Source organism: Trifolium pratense, linkage group LG4, assembly GCF_020283565.1.
Source record: "Trifolium pratense cultivar HEN17-A07 linkage group LG4, ARS_RC_1.1, whole genome shotgun sequence".
Classification (NCBI taxonomy): Eukaryota; Viridiplantae; Streptophyta; class Magnoliopsida; order Fabales; family Fabaceae; genus Trifolium; species Trifolium pratense.
In genome coordinates, this window is record NC_060062.1 from 27,448,123 (window position 1) to 27,475,919 (window position 27,797).

At 32.1% G+C, this 27,797-nt stretch overlaps 6 protein-coding genes and 1 long non-coding RNA gene across 10 annotated transcripts in view; 4 read left to right on the plus strand and 3 right to left on the minus strand.

The window, feature by feature from the left end:
- Nucleotides 1-1,286: 1,286 nt before the first annotated feature.
- On the plus strand, nucleotides 1,287-4,986 carry LOC123920133 (pentatricopeptide repeat-containing protein At3g25210, mitochondrial-like). 2 transcript variants are annotated; one of them, XM_045972285.1, is made up of 3 exons: nucleotides 1,287-1,392; nucleotides 1,585-3,182; nucleotides 4,055-4,986. In XM_045972285.1, the coding sequence occupies exon 2, from the start codon at nucleotides 1,708-1,710 to the stop codon at nucleotides 2,809-2,811; it is 1,104 nt and encodes a 367-aa protein (XP_045828241.1). In that variant the 5' UTR covers nucleotides 1,287-1,392; nucleotides 1,585-1,707; the 3' UTR covers nucleotides 2,812-3,182; nucleotides 4,055-4,986. The 2 variants fall into 2 exon arrangements, with proteins under 2 accessions (XP_045828241.1, XP_045828240.1); XM_045972284.1 differs by having other exon boundaries at nucleotides 1,585-3,580; nucleotides 4,055-4,568.
- Nucleotides 1,307-27,797, plus strand: part of LOC123920131 (pentatricopeptide repeat-containing protein At3g25210, mitochondrial-like) — an 82,534-nt gene continuing 56,043 nt past the window's right edge. The window contains exon 1 of the mRNA XM_045972283.1: nucleotides 1,307-1,392. The gene's annotated coding sequence lies outside the window, so the exon portion shown is untranslated. The remainder of the gene's footprint in view (nucleotides 1,393-27,797) is intronic.
- Nucleotides 4,570-5,852, plus strand: LOC123922391. Its single transcript, XM_045975112.1, has 3 exons — nucleotides 4,570-4,986; nucleotides 5,513-5,662; nucleotides 5,847-5,852. Exons 1-3 carry the CDS (start codon nucleotides 4,570-4,572, stop codon nucleotides 5,850-5,852), a joined length of 573 nt encoding a protein of 190 aa, XP_045831068.1.
- LOC123920129 (protein NETWORKED 2A-like) lies at nucleotides 7,976-12,637 on the plus strand. Its single transcript, XM_045972278.1, has 3 exons — nucleotides 7,976-8,304; nucleotides 9,128-10,866; nucleotides 11,458-12,637. The coding sequence occupies exons 1-3, from the start codon at nucleotides 8,211-8,213 to the stop codon at nucleotides 12,547-12,549; spliced, it is 2,925 nt and encodes a 974-aa protein (XP_045828234.1). The 5' UTR covers nucleotides 7,976-8,210; the 3' UTR covers nucleotides 12,550-12,637.
- On the minus strand, nucleotides 11,353-19,462 carry LOC123920136. 3 transcript variants are annotated; one of them, XR_006813546.1, is made up of 3 exons: nucleotides 14,922-19,462; nucleotides 13,861-13,985; nucleotides 11,353-12,472 (listed from the first exon to the last, which is right to left on the minus strand). It is a non-coding gene; the product is annotated as an uncharacterized LOC123920136 (long non-coding RNA). The 3 variants fall into 3 exon arrangements; XR_006813544.1 differs by having other exon boundaries at nucleotides 11,353-12,477; nucleotides 14,922-19,458; XR_006813545.1 differs by having other exon boundaries at nucleotides 12,006-12,124; nucleotides 12,371-13,985; nucleotides 14,922-19,426.
- On the minus strand, nucleotides 20,507-24,000 carry LOC123920135. The gene is made up of 5 exons (XM_045972290.1): nucleotides 23,743-24,000; nucleotides 23,460-23,655; nucleotides 22,050-22,136; nucleotides 21,525-21,926; nucleotides 20,507-20,779 (listed from the first exon to the last, which is right to left on the minus strand). The coding sequence occupies exons 1-5, from the start codon at nucleotides 23,985-23,987 to the stop codon at nucleotides 20,738-20,740; spliced, it is 972 nt and encodes a 323-aa protein (XP_045828246.1). The 5' UTR covers nucleotides 23,988-24,000; the 3' UTR covers nucleotides 20,507-20,737.
- Nucleotides 25,981-27,710, minus strand: LOC123922392. Its single transcript, XM_045975113.1, has 3 exons — nucleotides 27,648-27,710; nucleotides 26,824-27,546; nucleotides 25,981-26,667 (listed from the first exon to the last, which is right to left on the minus strand). The coding sequence occupies exons 1-3, from the start codon at nucleotides 27,708-27,710 to the stop codon at nucleotides 25,981-25,983; spliced, it is 1,473 nt and encodes a 490-aa protein (XP_045831069.1).

Sequence of the window (27,797 nt, forward strand, 5' to 3'; positions counted from 1 at the left end):
ATATATTAAATTATAATAATAATAATCATCAAATTATGGGCATGTTTGTTTAAGCTTTAAAAAAAAAATTTAAAGATTTTGAAGAAAATCTAAAGCTATTTTCCGTTTGTTTACAATCACAAAAATCTATTTTTTCATAAAATGGTTTAAAAAAAAAAGATTTTGAAGAAAGTTATTGAAAATAATTTTCATTTTAAAGAAAAAAATGATCTTTTTACTAAAATGTTTTTTGGTTTAATGCAGTTTTGATCCCTCTATTTTGAAAATCTTGAACTTTTGATCCCCTATTTTAAAAGCCACATTTTTTATCCCTCTATTTTAGTTTTTTATGAGTTTTAGTCCCCCAACTCATTTTGGTCAAATTTTTTATGATGTGTTAAGCTAATTAGTGACGTGGCAGTGTCCATGTTGAACAAACATATTCCATGTCATTATTTTTTTCTTTAATCAAATATTAAAAAAATAAAATAATTAAGTAAATAATTAACAATAATTAGAAATTAGTAAAATGAAGATAACGAAAAAGAAAAACGCAGAAGTAAAAAAAATCAGAAACTTATTCCCAAATCATGGAACCAACCCTAAAGCAGAGTTTGAATAATTTGTTAACACCTAACTTAATCCATTACAAGATATCTTAGAACTTAATTAAACCGCCTATGTCAACGTGATTGTTGCCACCAACAAGAACATTCTCAAAAACCATGACAACTTCATCGAAGAAGATGGAGACTGAGAGAGAGGAGGAGCAATATGAAAAACACGATTGAGAGGAAGAGAAACTTTATGCGTTGCTGCGTTTTTCATATTTGGGTACTTAGGGTTCATGATTTTTATTGAAATAATGACATGGAATATGTTTGTCCAACATGGAAACTTCCATGTCATTAATTAGCTTGACACATCATCAAAAATTGATCAAAATGAGTTGGGGGACTAAAACTCATAAAAAAACTAAAATAGGGGATCAAAAAGCTGGCTTTTAAAATAGGGGGATCAAAATTACATTAAAGCCAATGTTTTTTGAAAAAATCTGAAACAAATTCAAATAAAATAAAAAATTATAAAATAAAAAAAAAAAAAAAAGTAATTTTTTTGAAAAAAAAAGATTTTTTGGGCCCTAGATTCAACAACCCAGGTAAAATTTGAAATTCAACAACTTAACTCAAAAATTGAACGACCTAAATTCTCAGTTTCCCCTTTCTTCTTCAAATTAAGATTTTACTGTTCATCATCTTCGCCCCTTATAAATAGAGGACCAAATTGACTCCCACAAAACAAGACGAGATCATCCAACCCTAACCACCGTACGCCGTTTCCGCCGCCTTCGTTTGGTCTTCATTCTCCGAAACTGTTCACCGAAGTTTGTTTGAGTATCTCTGTAACAACAAGGTTAGTAAAAAAACTCTTCTTTGTTTCCTTTTTGTTTTGAGCATGCAAATATCAAATATTTTGATATTTATATTTCTGATTGTGTTCTGATTGTTTTTAAGACACATCACCAAAATTAACTCATATTTCATGTTTTGGACTAAAGTGATCAACGAAGTTAAACTTTTTTTATCATGTGTATGAAAATTTCAGGTGGACTTTCCTGGAGAAAAACAAAAAGGAAAAAAAAAAAAAAAAAAAAAAACTCACATTGTGAGTGGTTTTATCACTGTGATAGCTGAGAGAGGGTTTTGGGGACTCTGCTCTGAATCAAACATGGCCATGTCCATCATCAACATCATCACCACAAAACGCATCTTCAATATACCCCTTCTTCATTCCACCTTCTCTCTACTCTCCTCCTCCTTCTCCACCACCACCCCAACATCCTCATCCCCATCAAAAACCCCTCTAGAAAAACAATTCGAATCATGGATCAACCACCTCAAACCTGGTTTCACCCCTGCCGATGTTAATAATGCTTTAGCCTCCCAATCCGATCCCGATCTCGCTCTTGACATTTTCCGTTGGACATCCCAACAACGTTCCTACAAACACACTTCCTTAACCTACTTAACCATCATCAACCACCTCATCACTTCTCGCCATTACCAACAAGCCGAAACCCTAGTAGAAGAAGTAATTGCGGGCGCGTGTGATCCCACGCTCCCTCTTTATAACACCATCATCCGTTTTTGTTGTAGCCGCAAGTTCCTCTTTAACCGTGCATTTGATGTTTATAACAAAATGTTAAACTCACAAGATTGTAAACCTAATCTTGAAACGTATACTTTATTGTTCAACTCACTTTTACGCAGGTTTAATAAATTGAATGTTTGTTATGTTTATTTACATTCGGTTCGGTCCTTGACTAAGCAAATGAAGGCTAATGGTGTGATACCTGATATTTTTGTTTTGAATATGATTATTAAAGCTTATTCTAAGTGTTTAGAGCTTGATGAGGCGATTAGGGTTTTTCGGGAAATGGGGTTGTATGCTTGTGAGCCTAATGGTTATAGTTATAGTTATATTGCTAAGGGTTTGTGTGAGAAAGGGAGGGTGGAACAAGGTTTTGGGTTTTATAAGGAAATGAGGGTTAAGTGTTTGGTTCCTAGTACTAGTGCTTATGTGATTATTGTTTGCAGTCTTGCGTTGGAACGGAGGTTTGAGGATGCTATTGAGGTTATGTTTGATATGTTGAGTAATTCTAGGTCACCGGATCATCTTACTTATAAGACTGTTTTGGAAGGACTGTGTCGTGAAGGAAGGGTTGATGATGCTTTTGAATTGCTTGATGAATGTAAGAAGAGGGATTTTTATATGAATGAGAAGATGTACAAGACTTTGTTCAATGATTTGCAGTTTGTGTGCACGGACTAGAAGATTTTGTACTAATTATCGTATCGTATTCTTGTTTCGACAATGTGCTTGCTGCGTTCCTTTTTGTCTGAGTTGGATTTGAACCATCAATTGTTTGGTACTGGTAGAGTCTGATTTGGAGACTTCGGATGGATTCTGTGAAACATTTGATCAGAAACATGTTGTTGCTTGGAGAGTTTTTCGCAGCTTTGAAGTAATTTCCATTGAACAGATTAATATGGAAGGAGAGGGCAGTAGCAGCAGGGCAATTGAATATATGTTGACTCTAATGCTGATGTTGCTGATAGGATGACACAAGCTCCTTTTTTGGCTGAAAATTGAAAGGGGCTACTAACACAAGCATGATTATTCCACAGTTGGAGCAAAAACTGGTGTGTAATTTCCACTTGCTGATGTTGCTTGTTGATAGTTTGCTGGATGAGCATCTTATGATATCATATAACTGTCAAAGCTACTCAATAGTCGTTTGATTTTTAGGATTTAGAGTTAAAGCTAGTTTTGAATATTAGGGTTTGTTTCTTAGTTGTTAATACATATCTATGTCATTGTTTTTGCCTCTGTCAATCCTGTTTCTTCGCCTCAACTTGTGCTATTTTAGCTTTTGTTAGCATACAAAAACATAAAAAGAAAAAAAAAAAACTAAATCCTAATTCACTAGGTTAGGTTACCATCCAAACCGTTGTCATCAAAATAACACAACAAGCTTTTCAATCCATACCGATCGAAACCCACTTCCGACATTCAGCTTTTAGTGACGTGTTTCCTTCGGGTAAATCATCCATATTCATTTTTCAGTTTTATAATCTTTTTTCAAATTATCTCACTTATTACTCGATTGTACATAAGAGTATTCAATATAAATTTATTTTGTAGGTTTTATTTGGAATCTTAATTTATTCAATTTTGTTTACTTATTTTCTTTTCTGCTTTTGCATAATGATGAGAACAATGCTTACAATCACGACATACAATTGCTTGTATGCTATGAAGCACAGACAAAGACACTATCAACACTGATAATAAATTGAGAAAATGACATAATTCAGTGTTATTATATGTCTCAGTGTTGTGTCGGACACCAATGCATATCCGACACTAACCTGAGGAATGTTTATGTTTCATAGCTGCTTGTATGTGTCTATCTGTGTATCTGCTGTTGTAGTATAAAGTGAAATACAATTCTGTTTGATTGATTGATTATGCTATTAATTCAAATTTCAAAGTTGTTCATTATTGCTTGCAGTAGCAATGAAGAGGCGGAAAAAGTTCGTCAGGGAGTTGCCTGATTGTGTTTTGTCCTATATCTTCTCCAAGTTAACTTTGAAGGATTTGGTGAAAACCAGCACATTGTCCAAACATTGGCATCACGAATGGAGATTATTAAAGACCGACCTCAATTTTGATCTTGATAATGTGTTTCACTGTAATACAATTCAAGAGTTACGTGAAATCTATCTAGTCATCCGAGATATATTTGTCACAAGGTTGTATAAATTCATGCAACATTATCAAGGTGCCGCGATCCATTCAATCCGAGTAAATTTTCCATTAGATGATGAACATAGTGATGCCATTGGTAGACTGATTTCCATAGGAATTGCTAAGGGTGCCAAACATATTGAAATGCTATTATCAAATGAAACTATTGATGGTGATATTTATATTGAAATGGATCCATACTAATTTCCTTTTGCCCTCTTACCTGACACTGATTCTCTGACATATCTGCACCTTCAAAACTGCCTCATTGTAGCACCTATGGAATTTTCTGGATTGAAGAATTTGAGTACTCTTGTGTTGGATGCAGTTTTTGTGAAGCAGAATCTACTTCAGGGTCTGTTTTCAAATTGTATCCATCTTGTAGACTTCACTCTCGATAAATGTGCCTTCGGTTCCGACTTGCAAATAATCAGTTCGACATTGTTTCATTTGAAAATAATTGATTGTGCCTATAACTACAACTGTTTCTCTCCTTGTAAGATATATATTGATGCATCGGATCTCTCATCCTTTGAATACAGTGGTCAAAGGACGAGGCTATTATTTTTTGAAGTGCCAAGCTTATTGAAAGTCTTTTACAATGCAGCTGTAAGAAGGAATCATGGACATTACTTCGGTCCAATTCGAAGATTACATCAAGTTGACAATCTAGTTATGATCACAAGTCATTCACAGGTAAGCCAATAAAAATTCATGTTAGTTAGTTGATATTTATAGCTTCTATCTTGGTTGTCAATATAGCGCATTTAGAGATGGATGCTACTCAAATATCAGACACATGCACGCACGTACACAAACACACTCCATCGGATATCTTTTATAAACAAAAGTTATTATGTCACAGTTAAAAAAATAGTGGTTAACTAACATCAATAATTCCATCTTGCAAATTCAAACTACTACTATTTCTTTTCATTTAAATGTGCATGGGAACTCTTTATTGGAGGGGATTTTGAAAATAACAACATTAAATATAGTTAAAGTTTGGTTATATTTTTTATAACCAAATATGTCTTCTTTTCTACATAGCTCCTACTGCATCCTCAACATGTGTGGAATGTGGACTGTTGGTTGCAAATTGATACTGCACATTTTTCATCTGGAAAAGTAGTGCTAATTGCCTTTATTGAACGCCCAAATTTCTTTTAATTATTGAGTCATTGGTTGCTTTTACTTTAATTAATATTACTGGTGGATACAGATAGCAAAATTAAAGAAGGACTTGGGTCAATTTCAAAATCTCAAACAATTGGAGTTATTTATTGACGAAGCAAATGATCCTAATATGGGATACTATTCGATTTTAGATGTTTTAATGGCCTATCAACATCTTGAAAAACTTTCTTTGACGGTGAGTTATTCAACTCTTTATTTCTAGGGTGTTCATTTGTTTTTTCTATATGTTATAAGTTGATTTTTTATGCATCATTGTTTTTGAATAGTTATATGTAAATCAATATGATTTGATGAAATTAAAATTGACTTTGATCTGGAAGTTTTATTTTCCTTATTTAATGTTTGCTATGTGTTTATAGCTATAGTAGACAAGTTATCATATTGAAATCGAAGTGTTTGATAAAATTAGTCGTTGAATTAACTGGTAAATTTAAAATTATGTAAAAGAATATTTTTAAGTTATATTTAAATTTCTTCAATTAAAATAATGAATAGAAAAATATATATTTGATAATCTCAAACTCTATAATTATTAGTTATAAGTTCAAATGCTACTTAAAAGAGCATTTGAAAAATATTATAAGTTTGTGAGAGAAGAATGTTGTTGAACATTTTTGCTTTAGTCGCATGAGTTTATACTGTATATGTTACATGTTATACACTACCAATTTAATCTTGCCAATACGAGCCTTAATCATAATAAAAACCTCTTTATTTCAACTAAAATATTGCATTAGTGTTATATATGCATGATGACATTTTAAAATTTTGATTAAAACATCTAAAATCGAATATTGTTATCGAACACTTTTGCTTTACTCCTATGAGTTTATACGGTATATGTTACTTGTTATCCACTACCAGTTTAATCTTGTCGATACGAGACTTACTCATAATAAAAACCTCTTTTCTTCAACTAAAGTAATGAATAAGTATTGCATTAGTGTTGTATATGCATGATGAAGTTTTAAATTTTTTATGTGTAATATTGGGATTGTTATTTTTCAAATTTCAGGTTAGAAATTCATCTGTGGATGGACCTAAAAGAGAATATGCGGGGTTTTTTTCACAATTATTTGAAATATGTTGAGTTACATGGTTGTGTGTGCACCATAAATGCAATTGAATTTGCTAGACACCTATTGAGGAATGTGATTTCGCTTAAGAAAATTACTTTCGATTCAGTTGACAAATTTTATATAGGCGCCGGAAGATGGTCCCAGCCCCAGGGTTCCAATTATCATCGGTTTAGTCGTCATCGTCATTTTATTAATAAAAGGCTTAAAGATGAAGTAAAAGGACAATGTCAGCTTAAGGTTTTGTAGCCTTATTTTTTTTTTTTTATAGTGAGTTTTGTATTGATGTTACAGCAAATAATGTTATATTATTTGTAATCATAATAAATTTTGAAGGTGTTATTAGTCACTTACTGCTTTGGTCACTTAAATGGTTGTGCTGTGTTGCAATTGTAGCAAAATGTGACATTTTTTATGGATCTAAAATTGATTTTCATGGTGAAACTGAAAAGTGATGCATGATTAGTGCTTTGTTTCTACTAATTCGGTTGATTTTCAAATTAGTGTTTTGTTTTTCCGACCTTGCATATATAGGTTGTGTTTGGTAAGTCCAATAAGCTAGCTTATAAGTTTTTTTGAAAAAAATAAAAGTGTTTGGTAAAAAGTTTTTCTCACGAACTTATAATTTTTTTTGAGATGTTATTTAAAACAGCGTTTAAGCTTGTAGCTTATAGTTTTTTTACAGTTTTTTTCATTATATTGAGGATAAGAGATATTTTTTTTCATTACAAAATCATATTTAAATCGAAGTATTTTAAATATACTTTTTTTCATTATATTGAAGCTTTTTAAATATACTTTTTTTCATTACAAAATCATTATATTGCGTTTAAGCTTGTAGCTTCCTCTCACAAAATCATCCATATATTGAGGAATAGAGTTACCTTCTATCTTGAACTTAGAGTGTAAACATATATGAATCGATAAATCGAAGTATTTTACATTTTGTTTGAGAAAAATTGTTGGAGTAAGAATTTTGTTTGACTTTGTGTGAAATTTTTACTAAATATATATAATATTTGACAGAGTTTCCAAAAAAAAATAAAAATTAATAGAGTTTCTAAAAAATAAATAAATAATATGTTGGTCATTTTTAATAACTATTATTAATTTGTTAGTAGTTATTACTACAATAACTAATAACTTTACCAAGTATTTATGTTTTTATAATGTTATAAAAACCAACAACTCTTTAAGTATGGAACCTTCCCTTTTCCAATGGTACCATATTCCTAAAACGAAATTGTTAAATCTTTTCTTTTCTTTTCTTAGGTTGCCAACAAAGCCCAAACAAAAAATCTCCCAAAATGCTCCTCAAAAACAAAATAAAAAAATAAAAAATTGTTCTAACAAAATTCCTCAACTAACTTTTGAGCACTTCAAAGGAGGCAACACCTTACACGTATTCATGTGGCGAAGTATCCTCCTCTCCAAGTGTACTCCTTAAAATTAAAAGGGTATTTTGGTAAACACGTTTTTCTTTTCATCATAATTTTCATTAATCACCATGATATGATAATCAAAATCAAAACTCTTCTTGTGTCACATTTTTTTTTTTATAATTTGTTTGTCACATTCAATTGGCTTCACTCATCTGAATGGGATGAGTGTGTATGATTGCTACCTAAAATAAACAAAATAAGAAAAATGTTACAAAGGGCAGCAAGCAATGCATATTCATGGTGGTGGGCTAGCCACATTAGAACAAAGCAATCAAAATGGTTGGATCAATGTCTCCAAGGTATGTTTCTTAGTATATTATGTTACATAATTTTTTTCCCTTAATTATGAATCTGGATTTATTTTTTCCAAAATCATTTATTCGGGGTATCAATTTTCAATTGATTTAAGAATGACCAACATGTTTATTATTTCTTGTTTTCTCAAACTACATTATTTGAAAATTTGTTGATCTATTCAAAGATGGAAGGAAATCAACATGCACAATAAAATTTATACATTTAATAAAGTGTAGAATTAATTGAAATTTTCTAGAGAAGTAAATTTAATAGTCTCACAAATACACGCACATTTTAGTGTCATTAGGAATGATACAAGATTAACATAGCCAAATAGGTTTGGCCTAGTGGAAGCATTTTAGCTCTACAAGTTGGAAGTTTGTGTACAAAATACTTCTTAGTGATAGGTCTATAGTTCAATTAGGACGAACGAAATCCAACACGAATTTCTCCAAGAGCCTCACATATGATTGCCTTCGGTAGGAGAATGATTATGGATTTCGCCGAAATAAATTAGGATAGCCAATTTCAGTTTTATTTATGTAGCACTGACACTTCAGATTGAAGATGTTAATGTTTTGCACCAACACATGTAATTATGTTCAATCACTTCCATTTTCTTAAACTAATGTTAGTGCCTACATGTCAATGTTAGCTTGTGTCTGATGTTTGTGTTAATGCTTCATAGAATTTTATCAGTTTCATTGCATAGAGTTGTATCAGTGTCGTGTCTGGTGTCCATGACATGAAAACTTATGCGTCGTTCATTCTACTTTAACTTATGCAACAAGAAACTCAGTGCCAAATAACATGAAAACTAAACAGATATGGAGGAGAAGGTGACTGACACATTAAGAGTCTTACAAAATGAAGGAGACTCATTTTCACAAAGAGCAGAAATGTATTACAGAAAAAGGCCAGAGCTTGTTGAATTTGTTGAAGAAGCCTTTAGAGCATATAAAGCCTTAGCAGAAAGATATGATCATTTATCAAGAGAACTTCAAAGTGCAAATAGAACAATTGCAAGTGTCTTCCCTGATCAAGTTCCATGCCAAATCGATGATGACGAAGACGACGAAAGTGACACAGGAACAATCCCACCATCTCCTGACCACAACAGCCAATTTCAGAAATCACCAACTATTCCAAAAGTTCCAAAGATTCCAAAGAAAGATTTTCGAAGTCCTTCGATGTTGTTATCGCGAAAAGGTCCAACAATTAAGAGAAGTCCTTCTGTTTACGTTCCTGCTCAAAGATCAGGTCTTACCAAAGCTGAAGCATTAGGTGAAATCGACAAACTTCAGAAAGAGATTTTAGCGTTGCAGACCGAGAAAGAGTTTGTGAGAAGCGTGTACGAGCGTGCATACGAAAAGTACTGGGAAATCGAAGATCATATAACAGGTACGCAGAAAAGTGTTTGCAGTTTGCAAGATGAATTCGGTGTCGGTACTGTCATTGAAGACGATGATGCTAGAGCCTTAATGGCAGCAACGGCATTGAAATCGTGTCAAGAGACACTTTCAAAGCTTCAAAAGATTCAAGCACAATCATCCATAGAAGCGAAAGTTGAATATGAAAGGGTTAGAAAAGCTCATGAGATGTTTGAGAGTCTTAGAGATCAATTTATCAGTAAATTCATGCATCAAGAAGAACATGAACATGTCGAAAAATGTAAGAGCATAATAAGTGAAGAACAGAAACACATTGATGAAGAGATAGCTAGTTTGGAACAACAAGAGAACGACGTTGTTTTGTTGAGAGAAACTATTAAAGAAAAATTGGCACAAGATTCTGCAAACTCTCTTACCGTCACCGAAATGGCCGAATGCATCGATGAGCTTGTGAACAAGGTTGTTACATTGGAAACCGCGGTGTCTTCTCAAACTGGTATGGTTAATCGATTGAGATCAGAAACCAATGAACTTCAAACAAATATAAAGAAATTAGAAGAGGACAAGGAAATTCTTAAAGCAGGAGCAGAAGCTACTAATAAGAAGCTAAAAGAATTTGAAGAGGAATTGTTGAGAGTGAAGATTCTTAACAAAAGTGTTAAATCACAAGATAATAGCCTCCGAACACATTTTACCGAAGCTAGTTGTAATATTGAGCATTTATCCGGAAAGTTAAATAATATGAAACATGATGTGGATGATGTGAATTTAGTACTTTACAAGAAGAAGAAAACTAATTCTGATGTTGATGATTCTATTATGAAGGATGTTAATACAATAGACAAAAGTGGCGGTGCAAATTTGGATGCTAAGAACTCTATTATGAGTCAAAATACTAATTTTATTACTGAAAGGATTGAAAAAATGGGACAACATGAGAAAGATGATTTGTCTGATACAGTTAGCAATCTTGAAATTGAATCACATGATTTGGAGACAGGTGAGGGTGATCAACCAAATTGGAGGCAAATGTTTTTGAGTGGTTTGGACGATAGAGAGAAAATTCTGTTGGAGGAGTATACATCTGTTTTGAGAAACTATAAAGATGTTAGAGTGAAGCTTAATGATGTTGAAAAGAAAAATAGGGACAGCATTTTTGAGTTAGCACTTGAGGTATGATATTATTATCAATCTATGAAATTAATCAAATAGTTTCATTATTTTGGATTTCATGCAGTCGGTCAACATCGGTGACTCTTTGATCAGTTTAGAAAACATGCATAAAATTTTTTAAAATCTAAAATACCGAGTTTGAAATATGAACCGTCTGATCTTAATCAAACAACTATTTGTTGACTGCATGAATGCATGAAACCTAAATCCCGTTATTGTAGCATATAATCAGCGCCTCCTTTTCTTTTTGGTATGCAGGTATATGATATGGATATGGAAATTGATGTAACTTTTTTTCTTTTTCTTTTTTTGGGTCAAGTAGCCTAGTGGCAATCTACCTTAAAGATGAATAAGTGGAGTGTCTGGGGTTCGAACCCGACTCCTACACATATAGTGTGATGTCCCTACCAATTGAGCTAAGCTCATAGGGACTGTTGTAACTCTTATATGTAAGAACTTGTTTTAATATCTACACTTAGGACAATATGATGAAATTTGAAATTAAAAATGAAAATATAAGTATTCTTGTAATGATATGTATGATTATATACAATGGCTTATACTCCAAGTAATGTATTACTGTACATGCAGTTAAGGGAAATGAAGAGTGCTCTTGTGACAAAGGACAAAGAGATACAATTTTTAAATCAAAAGATAAATTGTCCAGACTCAAATCCAGATGAAAGTCCATACACAACAGCAACAGAATACAAATACACACCGAATGAAGCACTTTTGAGAAAATCGGGTCAAGGATCCAACATACAGGAGATAGATATTTCATCTCTAACAACATCTTATGCAGACCAACATAATCAAAAGTCACCAACCCTTGGCCTCAAAATGACCCTTGAGAAGCTCATGGCAGACCAAGACAAGCGGCACACCCTTTCGGATTTAGAAAAGAAATTCCGTTCGGACATCGACGACCTCCTCGAAGAAAATCTTGAGTTTTGGCTAAGATTTAGCACCTCAGTTCATCAAATTCAAAAGTTTCAAAACTCAATTCAGGACTTAAAAGCAGAACTGAAGACAATAAAGGAAAACAACAAATCCGAAGGACATTCCCATTCAAAACATCATCAATCTGCACAATCTCAACTTAGGCCGATTTTCCGACATTTAAGAGAGATTAGAACTGAGTTATCTCTTTGGCTTGAACACAATGCAGTGTTACAGGATGAACTACAAGGTAGATATTCATCATTATGCAACATTCAAGATGAAATTGCAAGAGCAGCTGTTAAAAATGCACAACCTAATGGTGAAAAAGTTGGTGAGATAATAAGTGGTTATCAAGCTGCAAAGTTTCAAGGTGAGATTCTTAACATGAAACAAGAAAATAGTAAAGTTGCAAGTGAATTACAAGCTGGTCTTAGTCTTGTGAAAGGAATGAAAATTGATGTTGACAAGACACTTGATGAACTTGATCAAGATATTGGGATTAGTAGTGTTCATAGTGACACAACAAAAAAGAGCACATCATCAAAAGGTACTAGAATACCTTTGAGGTCTTTCTTGTTTGGTGTTAAATTAAAGAGACAAAAGCATCATCAATCATCATCATCAGTATCATCAGCATCATCACTGTTTGCTTGTGTCAATCCTGCACTGAATAAACAATATAGTATCAATGAACATGCACCAGCTCCAATAGAGAGAGAGGAGGAGGATGATATTTGATTTGCCTTATTTGAGTATTTTGAAAATTGTCAAGGATTGATTGTAGTATATCATGTTTTTAATTTCAAGGTTGGCTTTATAATTCTTACATCTTCATAATCCATGTGTTTTGTGTTTAATGTATACATATATTCATATATACAAATGATTTTCTCTCCTCATTTCATGTCAATGTACTTTTACCCATTGTTTTGGTAAACAGTCAATGGCAGACCTAAGCATGTTTAGGGTGTGCGATGGCATATGGCCCCATATTTTCTAGGGCACCAAGTTGTTAGGCTCAAATATATCAGTATGTGTGCATGCGAGCTGCAGGCATACATAACTTATAAAACAATTAGTGCCCTGTAAAAGTGTTCAACAAAGCTTCTCTACATATATAAGAATATGGTAATATGTAAGTCTAAATAATGAAAAAAGCTTGAATTGCTGATCATCAGAGAATTTCATCCCATCAAGTTGAAGTAAACTACAAGCACCAGATTAAGTATCGTACACAGTACACCGAGACTCAGTTTTATTGTTATCGTAAGATCATATCACTATTTAATTTATTAGTGAATATTTAAACACAATAGGATATCAATTTGCAGAAAAATACTTATAAAATATGGTTGTGTGAACTTTGAGTCTATCCTTGTGTCCATCAATAATCAAAGAGAAAATTGTCCTAGCTATGCAGACAATTTAGAATAAAAAAAATTAGCATACACCTCTATCTTATATTTGAGATATGAAACCCACGCTAATAAAAGAATGTGAATTTTCTCAATAATTATGGGATAAGGAGTGTCTAGCTTGGCCATAAAGTCACAGTACGATTGCAAGAATTGTCGTACTAAAAATTGTCCAAAAGAAAGGTCATCATAAGTTTATATGCTACACACACCACCTACATAATCAATTCATCAATTATCCGTAACTTAATCCAAGACTTGCATTTACAATTATCAGCACCGATCTAGAGCTATCTAATTATTATATCAACATCCACCAAATTTTATCCGTCAATCACACACCATTGTTTTATCTGATTTTCATAATAAGTAAAACAGAAAAGATTAATCAGATTAAATTTTCATAATAAGTCTGCAATCAAAAAACTTTGACAGATACGTTGTCCACCATATAATGCTTTCCAAAAGAAGTGTCCAAGACCATCCAACAATAACAAATAGGGTAATTCCTCATGTCCAGACCCAATTGGAAAAGTTAGCACTGACTGAGTACTTAACACATTTACAAGTAGATATTTACAGTTCAATTCTCATGCTATATGTGATAGTAGTAATTAATGGTGGCTAGCATTACCATTAGGCCAAAAGGAAAGAGAGCTGAATTCCACTACTGCCAAGGTTAACAGCAGTAAGCTGAAGATTACCACGGTGACTAGCAACAGCAGACATAATGTTGTTGATTAAGTAAACCAGGATAGCCTGTCCAGTGAGAGGGAAGCAAACAATGAGTTCAATCCATGTACATTACTGCAGTTGATCAAATATACAAACATTTGCATTTTGATTCTCTGCATTCACGTTAACAAGTAGATATTTACAGTTCAATTCCCATGCTTTATAACACTGACATATGAAGTAAGACCTGCTAGAATTTGTATTATTCAACGATACACCATAATTCTATTCTCTATCCTATATAACAAACTCAACTCCCTCTCCTTCTCGTGACTAACTTTCCCCCTCTCAAATTTTCACCTTTGAATGACTCTACGTGGATCTTGGACAGTTGGACATAAGGTAACTAACATAAACCTTATCAGTAAGCTAATCCAAAACAAGCACACTCCACCTTGCATTTGTAAAATCATTTCATATTTAACATTGAAAGCACAATAGATACCATTCATATTAAACAGTTTTTTTAATGAAGCCTCGAATTTGCATGTTTTAGTTAGTATTATAGCACTACGACCTTATTTATGCAGAAAATGTTTGTAAAGACACAAAATCTGAAGGCTTAGGTTTTGAAATTCTAAGCCATCTTGCATCATCACCTATGGATGTTAACTAACTATCCATATACTTCTATGATGATCTAAACCCTTGTGATTCTTGAAATGATTCATTTTTAGTATTACCAGAGCATAAATCAATTAAAGTATGAGGTGCTAATCCTTACCACCACTTTCAAAATCCAAAATCAACCTTAAATGTCATTAAGTACCACTTGTCATACGTCTACTTATCATGTAATTAGTCAATTTACAAACAAGCATTGAAAGCATATTATGAAAGAGCCTCATCATAATCTTATTTATTTATGCACATATATCAATTGTTTGTGGTTACTTATAAGGCATAACAAATCTTTGATGCACAAAACCAAAGCATGTAATCTCAATCATTCACACATACCTTTTATTCATGAATTCACTTGTTGGCCAAGATACTTGAATTTTGTCCTTTCAAATAGAGAATCAAGTCACACACAATCCTCATTATGCAGAGAAAAGGAAAGAAAACTAAATTGTTAGAAGATAGAAAGTTAGTTATCTTTCCCATTCTTCACTAGGTCTCATCTCATTCTACTTTTATAATTTTGCTAACAGTACCTTTCAGCATCTTCCCTCCAAATACCAGTTGGTCCTACAAGGACATATTATGTATCTACAAAGGCAAATAATCAAGAATGAGAAAATCGGCAGCCCATCATTGTTCCCAATAGGTATCGACTATAAACCAGACGAGGCATATATGATGCAATGAAAATTCCAAAAATGTGCAAAACTCCATTATCGTAAGAAACAAAAAAAAAATGTCTTGGAAAACATTGGTGCCAAACAAGGAATCGGGGCAGAGAATTGAATATTCTTGAATAATCAAGAATGAGAAAAAATGGGCAAGGTTCTGCCTTTTTTTTCAAGCAGAAGATTGAATACTGTTGAATAATAAAAAATGAAAGAACAGGTATCCCATCATGTACACATATTGGAATGAAAGTTCTAAAATAACTGTAGCAAACGAAAAGGTTAATCATTCAAAATATCGGTACCAAACAGGGTCTTGGGACTGCCTAAAAGATCAAGTGCTTCTGTTCATCAATTGCAATTTGTGTACTGCACTTATCGAATTTTCATAAAATGTTTGCGGTCAAAATATGGACCGATACAACCTCATTATGGTTTCCTCCATTGGTCACAATGCAAACATCCAAAGAGTTGGTCTGCATAATGCAATACATACCAGATAGATACTATTAGAAAAAGTTCAGACTCCAAAGAGTTGGTTTCTTTGTACTTTGCTTCACTAGACATGTTCCTTTCTTTGAGAATTCCTTTGAAACCCTTACCAGTAGGGTAATCCAACACAAGTCACAATCCATTTTGCATTTGCAAAATTGCATTTAGGGACTAAGGTCATCAAAGCACAATAGATACCTTCCAAGCTTTAAACTATGAATAAAATTTCATATTAAAATTGCATTTTAGGCAACAACTAGCTTTCGCATTAAGGCATCATCCAAAGTTTTTATCTTATTGTCGAAAGAGTGGGCTCATGTATACCACACCACCCTTCATAGATAATGAAAATAAATATTTCATCTCAGCGACAATATCACTATTAGGGTCATAAAATATTTCATCTCAGCGACATTAGATACCATCCCTTAATCATATGATTGAAAGCCATCATCCAACTTTTGCATAATGAATAAAGAGTTCAAAATGCTAATATGCAAATGTGTTGGAATAAAAATTCCAAAATGTGCAAAACTCCATTACGTAACAAACAAAAAAATTGTCTTTCAAAATATATAGGGCCTTGGTACATAACATGTTTACTCAATTAAGGTTTTTTTCATGCAGAAGATTTGAATGTTCTTCGATTATCAAGAATGAAAAAAATCAGTATCACAACATATGCATCTAAAAAAATTGACTTTCAAATCGTTGATGCCAAATAGGGTCACATACATAGCACACATTTGCTCAATTAAGGGTTTTTTTTTCCCTCAAGCAGAATATTGAAGGTTCTTGAATATTCAAAAATGAGAAAAAGGGTAAAAGATTCTAACTTTTTTCCCTCAAGCTGAAGATTGAATGTTCTTGAATATTCAAAAATGAGAAAATGGATAAAAGATTGTACCTTTTTTAAGCAAGATAGCATATACATTTGCAGAAAAATGAGTAAAAGGCATGCAATCAAAATATGGACCGATAAACCCTCATTATGGTTTCCTGCATTGATCATAATGCAAGCATCCAAAGAGTTGATCTGCATAATGAAATATATACCAGATAGACATTGTGAGAAATAGTTCAAACTCCAAAGAGTTGATTTCTTTGTACTTTGCTTCACTTGACATGTTCCTTCCTTAAAGAATTCCTTTGCATTTAGGCAAAATTGCATTTAGGGACTAAGGTCATCAAAGCACAATAGATAGCATTCAAGCCTTAAATTATGAATAAAATTTCACAGTAAAATTGCATTTTTGGGCTATCAAAGACAACCTATCAAAAATCATGGAACAAAGAGTATATTCATCTTATTGTCGAAATAATGGGCTAAGCAACAATTTCACAATTAGGGTTATAAAAATATTTCATCTCAGCAACAATAGATACCATCCCTTAAATCATATGATTACAATTTCGTATAAAAATTGTATTGAAAGCCATCATCCAACTTTTGCAATATGAAAATTGTCTTTCAATGTATATAGGGTCTTGTGAAGAGCCGGATTACCAAGTATTCAAAAAAAAATAAAAGGGTCTTGTGACATAACATTTTTACTCAAATAAGGTTTGTTTTCATGCAGAAGATTGAATGTTCTTCAATTATCAAGAATGAAAAAAATGGGCAAAAGATTGTACCTTTTTGTTAAGCAAAAAATATTAGAAATAGTTCAAACTCCAAAGAGTTGGTTTCTTTGTACTTTGCTTCACTTGACTTGTTCCTTCATTAGAGAATTCCTTTGAAACCCTTACCAGTAGGGTAATCCAACACATCACAATCCATTTTGCATTTAGGCAAAATTGCATTTAGGGACTAAGTTCATCAAAGCACAATAGATACCATCCAAGCCGTAAATTATGAATAAAATTTCATATAAAATTGCATTTTAGGCAACAACTAACTTTCGCATTAAGGAATCATCCAACGTTTTCAGGCTCATGTATATTTATCTTATTGTCGAAAGAGTTGGCTCATGTATACCACACCACCCTTCATAGATAATGAATAAAATATTTCATCTCAGTGACAATTTCACTATTAGGGTCATAAAAATATTTCATCTCAGTGACATTAGATACCATCCCTTAATCATATGATTACAATTTCGTATGAAAATTGCATTGAAAGCCATCATCCAACTTTTGCATCATGAATAAAGAGTTAAAAATGCTAATATGCAAATATGTTGGAATGAAAATTCCAAAAATGTGCAAAACTCCATTATGTAACAAACAAAAAGTTGGTTTCTTTGTACATACCAGATAGATACTATTAGAAATAGTTCAAACTCGAAAGAGCTGGTTTCTTTGTACTTTGCTTCACTTGACTTGTTCCTTCCTTAAAGAATTCCTTTGAAAACCTTACAAAGTCGGTTTCTTTGTACCGGTAGGATAATCCAACACAAGTCACAATCCATTTTGCATTTGCAAAATTGCATTTAGGGACTAAGGTTATCAAAGCACAGTAGATACCATCCAAGTCTTAAATTATGAATAAAATTTCATATTAAAATTGTATTTTAGGCAACAACTAACTTCCGCATTAAGGCATCAACCAACGTTTTTAGGCTCATGTATACCACACTATTAGGGTCATAAAAATATTCCATATCAGCGACAATTTCACTATTAGGGTCATAAAAATATTCCATCTCAGCGACATTAGATACCATCCCCTAATCATATGATTACAATTTCATCTCAGCGACAATTTCACTATTAGGGTCATAAAAACATTCCATCTCAGCGACAATTTCACTATTAGAGTCGTAAAAACATTCCATCTCAGCGACATTTGATACCATCCCGTAATCATATGATTACAATTTCATCTCACCGACAATTTCACTATTAGGGTCATCAAAATCTTTCATCTCAGCGACAATTTCACTATTAGGGTCATAAAAATATTCCATCTCGGCGTCATTAAATACCATCCCTTAATCATATGATTTCAAAACATTGATGCCGAATAGGGTTTCGGACATAGCACACATTTGCTCAATTTAAGGTTTTTTTTTAATTTATTTCTCAGGCAAGAAGATTGAATGTTCTTGAATATTCAAGAATGGGAAAAATGAGTAAAATATTCTAACTTTTTTTCTCAAGCAGAAGATTGAATGTTCTTGAATATTCAAGAATGAGAAAAATGGCTAAAAGATTCTAACTTTAATTTCTCAAGCAGGAGATTGAAATGTTCTTGAATATTCAAGATTGAGAAAATGGGTAAAAGATTCTAATTTTTTTTCTCAAGCAAAAGATTGAATGGGTAAAAGATTTGACCTTTTTGTTAAGCATAAGATTGAATGTTCTTGAATAATCAAAACTAAAAAAATGGGTCTATAATCTTTCAAAATAATAGGTACTACCAAACAGGAACTTGTGAAAGAACACCTTTTCAATTAAGGTTCTTTGATTGTTATTTGTTTTCTTCAAGCAAGCAAGCAAGCAGAAGATTGAATGAATAATGAAGAATTGGAAAAACATTACCGTATAAAACGAGAAAGACTTTATCTTTGTGTTCGTTGATGAAAACTCTACTGTTGCAGAAAATTGAAGACCCAGCAAATTGATTCGTTCTATTTCTTCCTTCTTCATTTCCGTTGATGAAACCACAATTGCGTATTTGACTCTTTTCTTGAAGAATGGAGAAAAAAGAACTCTATAAACTCTGCTTAACATTGAAACTTGAAAGAAAGAAAGAAAGAAGACAAAACAAGTGATGTAGTATGTGTTTTAAGACTACTTATAGGCTTTTAAAATTTGTTGGACTAAGTGATTCGGCCCAATACCTAGCTAATCATGCTTTAGTAATTTTGATAAATAAATAAAATATTCAAGGATTAAATAGGAAAAAAAAATTATTATAGATTAAAAAAAATTACTTTATATTTCAAAATATGACTTTTTGTGTAAATTTAGTCAAAACTAGTAGAAGTTATTTCAAATTTATTGATACTCCCTCCGGTTCTTTTCATGTTTATTTGGGGAAAGAGCCCATGGTAGAACTTCTAGTGTCGCCACCTGCACATGGGTGGTGGAACTCCCTGTATAGCATTAATCTATAGAAAAATATCGTCATAGGGACATCTCTCTTTGGCGAAAATCTCCTCACTGGTTCTCACCCTCTGCAAATCGACTTCTTCATCTCAGTTGCGAAGCTTCTCTTTTCCTGTGGAAAAAATCCTAACACAATTGTCCCCTCTCTTCAACGAAGTCAATGCTACTACTTTGAACTTATTCATAGAGTTGTTAATGTATTCACTAGTTTCTAGTGAATTATTATGTTTAATATAAAATTTTAATATGGTATTGAAGTTTATCGCCCGGGTTATCATCGTTTATATCCACGTATAAAAAATGTCACATAGAAAGGAGAGAATGAATAAATATGTAAAGAGTGATTTTTTTTTTTTTTACAAATCATTTTTTAATGATGAGTTAAGTTAAATATAAAAACTTAATTGAACCTTAAAAATTTGGGATAGGAGACAAATTTATAGAAACATCAATAACAAAAAAGGACTATCTTACATGTTTGAGTAAACCAAATAAGAATTTGAATCCTTTCCAATTTTTCTTCATGTTTTCTCTCATTTTTCTTACGGTTAATTTTCTCTTTTTTTTATTCTTTGTAATTTACCAATCCTTACATTAAAATGTTTGACTTGAAACAAACACAATAGCAACACATGTTTGACTTGAAACAAAATGTTGGAGTTAGACAAAATAGCAAAGCATTTCCAGAGAGATATGTTCATCATCAACTGAAACTAAACAAAGGTTATAAATAATTACACTGAACTATTAGTTTAGGTGGTTTTATATTAAAAATATATCCTTATATTAAAAATTATTACAAGATACTAGAGATTCATGCAGATAATTTACTAAAGGACCATTTAACTTTTTGACTTGCTTATCTAGTGACTAATATTCATTGATCAGTTGTTATAAGTTCTTCGACAGTAGTTATTAGCTTAATGAAATGCTTTCTCAATTATTGCCACCAACTTTATTTCGTAAAATTCTCCACCTCTGCAACCAAAATTTGGATAAATTAAATCATGACAATAAGTACCATTAAAATGTATATAACTAACAATAATAAGATAAAACATATATACAAATGCACATATTAGTAGTTAATTTATTTATTTTGTCTTAATTATTTGATTTATAACAAAAATAAGCTTGGATAATATGAAAGTCGATCTGAGTGGTAGGGTAGAATATGACTAAAACCTAATTTGACCTGAGATCAAACTTAGATGATTCTAATTGTCTCGAACTTAACCAAAACAATTCATCATTTGATAACTATAGCCAAAATACTCTCAAGCTCTCAGGTTTGATTCCCTCCGATGTCAATTTCGGTGGGTTAAATCCATACAGAGGGGAAAAAAAAACTCTGACTTTAAATTGGACCCCCCGCAAATGGGTGGTAGGATTGGCCTCATTGAATTAGTCAGTCATAAGGCCGAATACCAGGTTTTCAAAAAAAAAAAAAAAATTATAGCCAAAATAAATTTGAATATAATTCAAATACTCCGGCCCGTCACTCTATTTTTAACAAAGGGTCATGTTAACATGTGCACCAAGGGCACATGTTAAGCTACCTAAAAAGGAAATATAACAATTAATGATACAAAATATTTAATGTTTAAAAAGTTGAATTCACAAACTTAACATTTAATATTTACCACATTTATCTCCTTAACATGTGCCTTTGGTGCACATGTTAACATTCTCCTTTAACAAATTAGTAGAGTAGAAAAGTCACCTTAGACAACTGTGCAGCAGTTTTATCAATAGTAAAGTCATCTCTTCCAGCAATATCTGCCCAATTCCCTTCACCCCATTTCTCAACAGCAGCTTGTAATTGCATATCCTCTTCCTTTGTCCATCCTTTTCTTTTCCTTTGAATATTTGATGTAACATTGTGACCAACTAATCCATTATTTTGTACATATTTAGTTGTTGAAGATACATTATTTAACCTTGTTTGTCTCTCAACAATAACTGGAAAAACAATGTTTGGCTTTTGTATCAAATTATTAAATGGTTGTGAACTTGTACTACATGAAGCATGTGATGATGGTGTTGGAACATTTATAGTCAAAGGAGCTTCAATTGTTGCGCTAGTTGGATTACATTCACTCATTGGAACAGAAGATATCATTACCTATTCAATAAACAGTTTAAGAAAAATAAACATGCTGCTATAATATAAGTAGACATTATTCAACAAACCTTTAGATAAAATTTAATAATGTACTAAAATTCAATTATATTATTATGTACCAACCTGGACACATGCTGCAGCTTGCAAAGCAGTTTGTTTGGGAATGGATGGTAATGTTTCCTTTTCACATTCCAAGTCACTATCATCATCCTGTAACCAAGATTCAAAAGTACAAAGTACAATACAAATTCAATGCATAATTTATTTAAATAAATAATAGGTCAAATTAAAATGACAATGAAGCTACTGTACTGCATTAGCTAGCATAACTGATTGACCAGAGTTGTGCTTTCTTTTTGTTTTTCTTCTGAAAATAGAGTAAATGAGAATTGAATTTAGAATTTTATGACTACTATTCAAACTCCCCACCGTTAAACCAAATTTAGAGACCTTCCAGAATTGTGGTTTTAAACACAAATACGGTGAATGGTATATATTTTTTCAATAATTCTTCTTCTTTTTTTTTTTTTTGTCAATGGACGAAATGACTCTGGTCATGACGTCCAACCTAATATTCTCAACATTTCTACATGATTTTGGACAATTTTATTATTCCACTAAACATAAAAATGTAAGTCATTAACTCTTCTTCAACTACTTATATTTACATCTACGATTAAATTTCGTGTAAAAAAATATTCACCATCTTTATAAAATCTACTGTTAGGATTGTATGTATCTCAAAAAGATTTCTTATTTTGAAATCAGCACACACTCAGTAATCTATAGTCAAAATATCAATTAAAAAAAATAGTAAAAATCCATTGAACCGTTTTTTTTTCTTCACAAAATACTGAACCGAATTTCTAAACGTTTTAAATATGGAAAATAAAAATTGTGGTGTTGAAACGTGTACACAAAAAATTAGGCTTGAAACGTGTATCTTCAATGAAATTGATTCCAGTCTTTATTCTTGCTTGAATGACAAGTTTTAGTTTTTTTAGGAAACTTGGATGGCAAGTTTTTTTTTTTTTGTCAGGCTAAAAAATTTATCTTAAAAAGTGAATAAGTGGGTTCAAACCCTGGCTCCTAATATCTCTGTCAACTGAACTAAATTCAAGAGACAATTATTTATTATAAGAACGTCTTTTTCGGCTTTTACCACATGTGGTCTTTTCTACTAAATCACTACTAAATCAACTGACGATTGATTTTTTATAAGAACCTTAAATAACATGTTACATTCATTTTTTTTCTTAAAAAAACAAAGATTTTACACTTATTTTTTTTTAATGTCCGTTGCAAATCCAGAATTTTGTGTGATATAGTTATAAAACTATTTTGTGTGATCTCCATTAAACACTATATCTCATCTAAAATAAAGGACAATAGTAACCCCCACTCGCCCGCAATTGCTTTGACCTCCCCAACCAGATTAAATTGACGGAGATGGGTGAAAGCATTAAAAAAATAAAGTTTGAAAATTGGTAAACAAAGAAGTAATAATACTACAATAAGAAGCATAATACTAACCAAAGGTAGATCATCATCTTCAAAATCAGCATCAATCAAGGAATGACCATAGGCCAAATGACGCCACAACATTTGATACTCTTTCGCACTCGAAATACCGGTCGAAGTTTTTTTCACCATCTCGTTCCAATTAATCTTCCAACGATCATGACTCGCCACTTCTTGCAATAACTTCAACAATGTGCTTGCATCGTACCTACAATACATCATAAAAAATAACATTACAAGCACCAAAACGCGCAAAATTGTGAAGAAAAAATGAACGAGAAAGAGAGAGAGATACTTTTGTAAGAGAACAAGAGAGTCTTGCTCAGTGAAAGAAGACTTGTTCTTGTTTTGATTTTTGCCCTCTTGTGTTATTTGCAAAGTCTTTTTGAAGGTGTTGTTGTTAGAAGAATGTTTTCTCTCCATTTTTAATTTAATGGAATTTGTGAATTTTTTGATCGGGAAAAGGGGAAATTGACGGTAACAACTTACTAAGCTATTGCTACGCTGGCTTTTGGTATTTGTTTGGAGAGAGAAAGTCATTGTATTTGGAATTTATATTGTTTTGTTAATTAATGATTTAGAGAAGATATTTTGGTGGAATATAATTCTACTATTAATGGTATTTGTTTGGAGAGAAAGTCACTGTATTTGGATTTTTTTTTTTTTGGGTACAATGTATTTGGAATTTTTATTGTTTTGTTAATTAATAATTTGGAAGATATTTAACTGATTATGTTTTGGGTGGAATATAATTCTAAAAAAAAAAGAATATAATTCTAATATTATTTGAGATTTCATTTCATCTATGAATATGTTAGTGAATTAATAGATAGATTTTCCAATTATATATATCAACAAAAAAAATACTGATTTTCATAAGATAAAAAAATATACTATTGATTTTTATTTTTTATATATAATCGACACTATTGATTTTTCAGTAAAATATAAATTAATCGACACTATTGATTAGAAAGAAATTGTTTTTTTTTTTAAAAAAAAAAAAGAGAGTCTTGTATGACAACATTTAACGCTTTATAAATTATAACTACTATCTTCCATGTATGGTTAACCAATTTTTAATCGGTCAAATTTTTTCTTTTTATAGATTATTTTATTATATGGTTAATGAGCTTCCTCTAGGACGAATTATTCGGTAGAACTCAAGTTCGATTCTTAGTGAAAATAATTATTGGTCAAGCTTTTCTTACCTCCGATCGAACTCTGGATTATTTGGGAGAGGGCTTGCCTTTCCACCGAGAGCCAGAGAGTCAAAATAAAAAAAATAAATCATTCTTACTAAATTTCAATTCTCATTAATTAAATATTGAGTAGTCATGCTATATTATATTTTATAATCTTCCGGTAAAAAAAATATTTATAATAAACGTCTAAAAATATTTTATCTTTATTTAAAAAATCATATTAAGTCTGTATCCTCTAGTTAATATGTATTGATTCACTTATCTTGTATGCATGCTTTGTTGATGTCTGACATAAAAGTTTGAGAATTATTAATTTTAAATTTTTTTTAATCTATAACAATATATAAAGGGGATAGGGGAGTTTTGACTGACTTTTTTTGGTCCATTTTGCCCTTTACTATAATTTGAAATAACATTTAACAATAATACCAACAATACCCTTTATTTTTTTAGTAGCAACAAATTTTTTTTATTAACAAACTCACAATAACATAAGACATATATATTTTTTTTTTACATAAGTTAGACACATACAGGCGCGGAACGCGCTTGCCTGGCCCGCTAGTAATAATAAAAAAAAGACACATGTTAAAATGTTTTCTTCAACGCTGAAATTGTCGCACATCTTCCTTAACGACTCACCTCTTTGCTGCAGCACCACCTCGACGGTCCACCTCTCTACTGCTATTGTTATGTCCTCATTGTCAAGAATTTCTTTTAGGAAGGGAAAGGTAAACCTATAATTCGAGGACTAGGACCCTCCTGAGAAGATTAAGAAATAGAGAATTTGGATAAAATTTTGCTTATTTCATTCATTCCTTACATAGGGTATATTATGTAGCAAAAAGTACAATAACAAAAAGATAGTACTGAATGCAAGGAAAGGAATAGTCAATAAATGACTTCTAGAACGTAATCTTATAGGATGTTTTCTCTCTCAATCTCCCGTGATTCTTTTATATACCTCCCAATATTCTAATTTTACCCTCGTAGAAAAATTTGATTTGCAGAAATTGATAGTTTCAGGGACCCAATATTCTCCCGAGAATTTAATTCTATTCTCTAGTTCTGAATTCTAATCCATAGAAAATTCTACTCCAATTTTCAATTTCCATTTTTAATACTTTCAATTTAAGATGTTGATTAAAAATATTTATTTGGTAGCTAAAGAAAAAAAAAACTGTTAAATAATTTTATTTTTTTTAATGTTTGGCCTAGGGCTAATAAAATGGAGAAATGATATTTGTACAACAATTTTTTATCAACATTTGACAATTTTTTCTCTCATACTCACATTACATTCTTTTTTTTTTTTGACGGTAAAAAGTTTATAGCATTTCATTATTTAGAATGTTAACAATACAAGTGGGTATATCAATGAAAAGGTGGAAACTAGCTATAGAAGTGGCCACCCTTGCTAGAGCATGAGCATCCTCATTGGCTTGTCTCCTAATAAACTCAACACTAGAGTTTCTAAAATAAGTTTTGTGCAAACGAACACAATCTCTAATAACATCACCAAGCTCAGACACATTATTGTGCTTACTATGAAAGCTTGTAACAACATTCTTGGAGTCTAGTTCAAAGTCCACATTTTCTAGCTGCAAATCATGAATCCATTTCAGAGCGCTAAGCAAACCAAGAGCTTCACCAATATCAGTATCTGTGATGGGTGACATCCATTCAGTTTTGGCTAGAACAAATTGTCCTTGATCATCTCGTATACACATTCTTATTCCAACTTTATTCTGCCGAACAGAGAACGAAGCATCTATGTTACACTTGTACCGCCCTGTATGCGGCTTTTGCCAACGAGTTTCAGTTACTTGTTGTTGCTGCATACAGTTCCGTTGCTTGTATTGTTGTGCATTTCTCCAGTCCAATAATAAGTTGGTGGTTCTGTCACAAACTACATGAGTTGGTTCAATTTTATTCCCCCACACCCTATTGTTTCTTTGTTGCCAAATGCTCCATAATGTCACCATGAACAACGTTGAATGCTCTGAGTTAAACACCTGCAAAAGAGAAAAGATGATCTCTGCTATATGATTGTTAGCCTGCAAGTGTTGTTGAATAACATCTTTTCATCCAAGCTTTTGCCATATATTCTTTGCATTATTGCATAAGAAAAATAGATGAATATTATCTTCAAGCTCATCATCACAATGAACACAATTACCAGGACAATTAACACCCTTTTGGTTCAGTCGAAATCTAGTCGGAATGCAATTACGACATAACCGCCAAATAAAGTTCTTAATTTTTGGTGGAGCCGTTGCTTTCCAGATATAATGCCACTGACCTGGAACCTTCAGATGTGTAGTATCAATGGCCTCGTCATTGCAATAACGATATGCACTCTTAACTGAATAGTGCCCATCCTTTTCTAATCTCCAAATAACTTTGTCGACTGGAACTGAGTCTAACAGAGGAGTTTTCAAAATTTTCCTTGCACTACTATCATCAAACAAGGAGCAAATAAGAGGCAAATTCCACATCTTTGAATCAGACATCAACAAATCTGAGACTCTCATAGTGTCCATCACATGATTCATATGTATCGGTCGTGTAAAAATATCACCATCCAAGCTCCATTTATGATTCCAAACCGGGATATGGTTACCAGTACCAATACTCCACTTATATCCGCCACGAACAATAAATTTAGCACTCCAAATGCTTCGCCAAACATAGCTAGGATTATGCCCAATGCTCGAATCAAGAAAATCACTTTTAGGAAAATATTTAGCTTTGAATAATTTTGTGATTAAATTGCTTGGATCTGATAACAACTTCCAAGCTTGTTTTTCAAGCATTGCATACTTAAAAGCTTCAATGCTTTTAAAACCCAAGCCACCCGCATTCTTATTCTCTCTATCTCTTCCTTTTTCTCTCTATTGTTATTGTCCAATAAGAATAAGAGAAAAGAAAATTGTCCTAAAAGTTGTACCAAAATTATTGTTCAAATAACATACCTCAATAAAATGTCAAGTACGAAGCTGCCTTTAAATGCTTTTAAGTTGCATTCATTCCATTGAGAATCGATTATCATCACCATATCAATTATCTTCTCCAAGACAAAAATCAGCCCAATATATACTATCCTTCACTTGAGAAGTTGTTGGAACATGAGCACCATTAATGT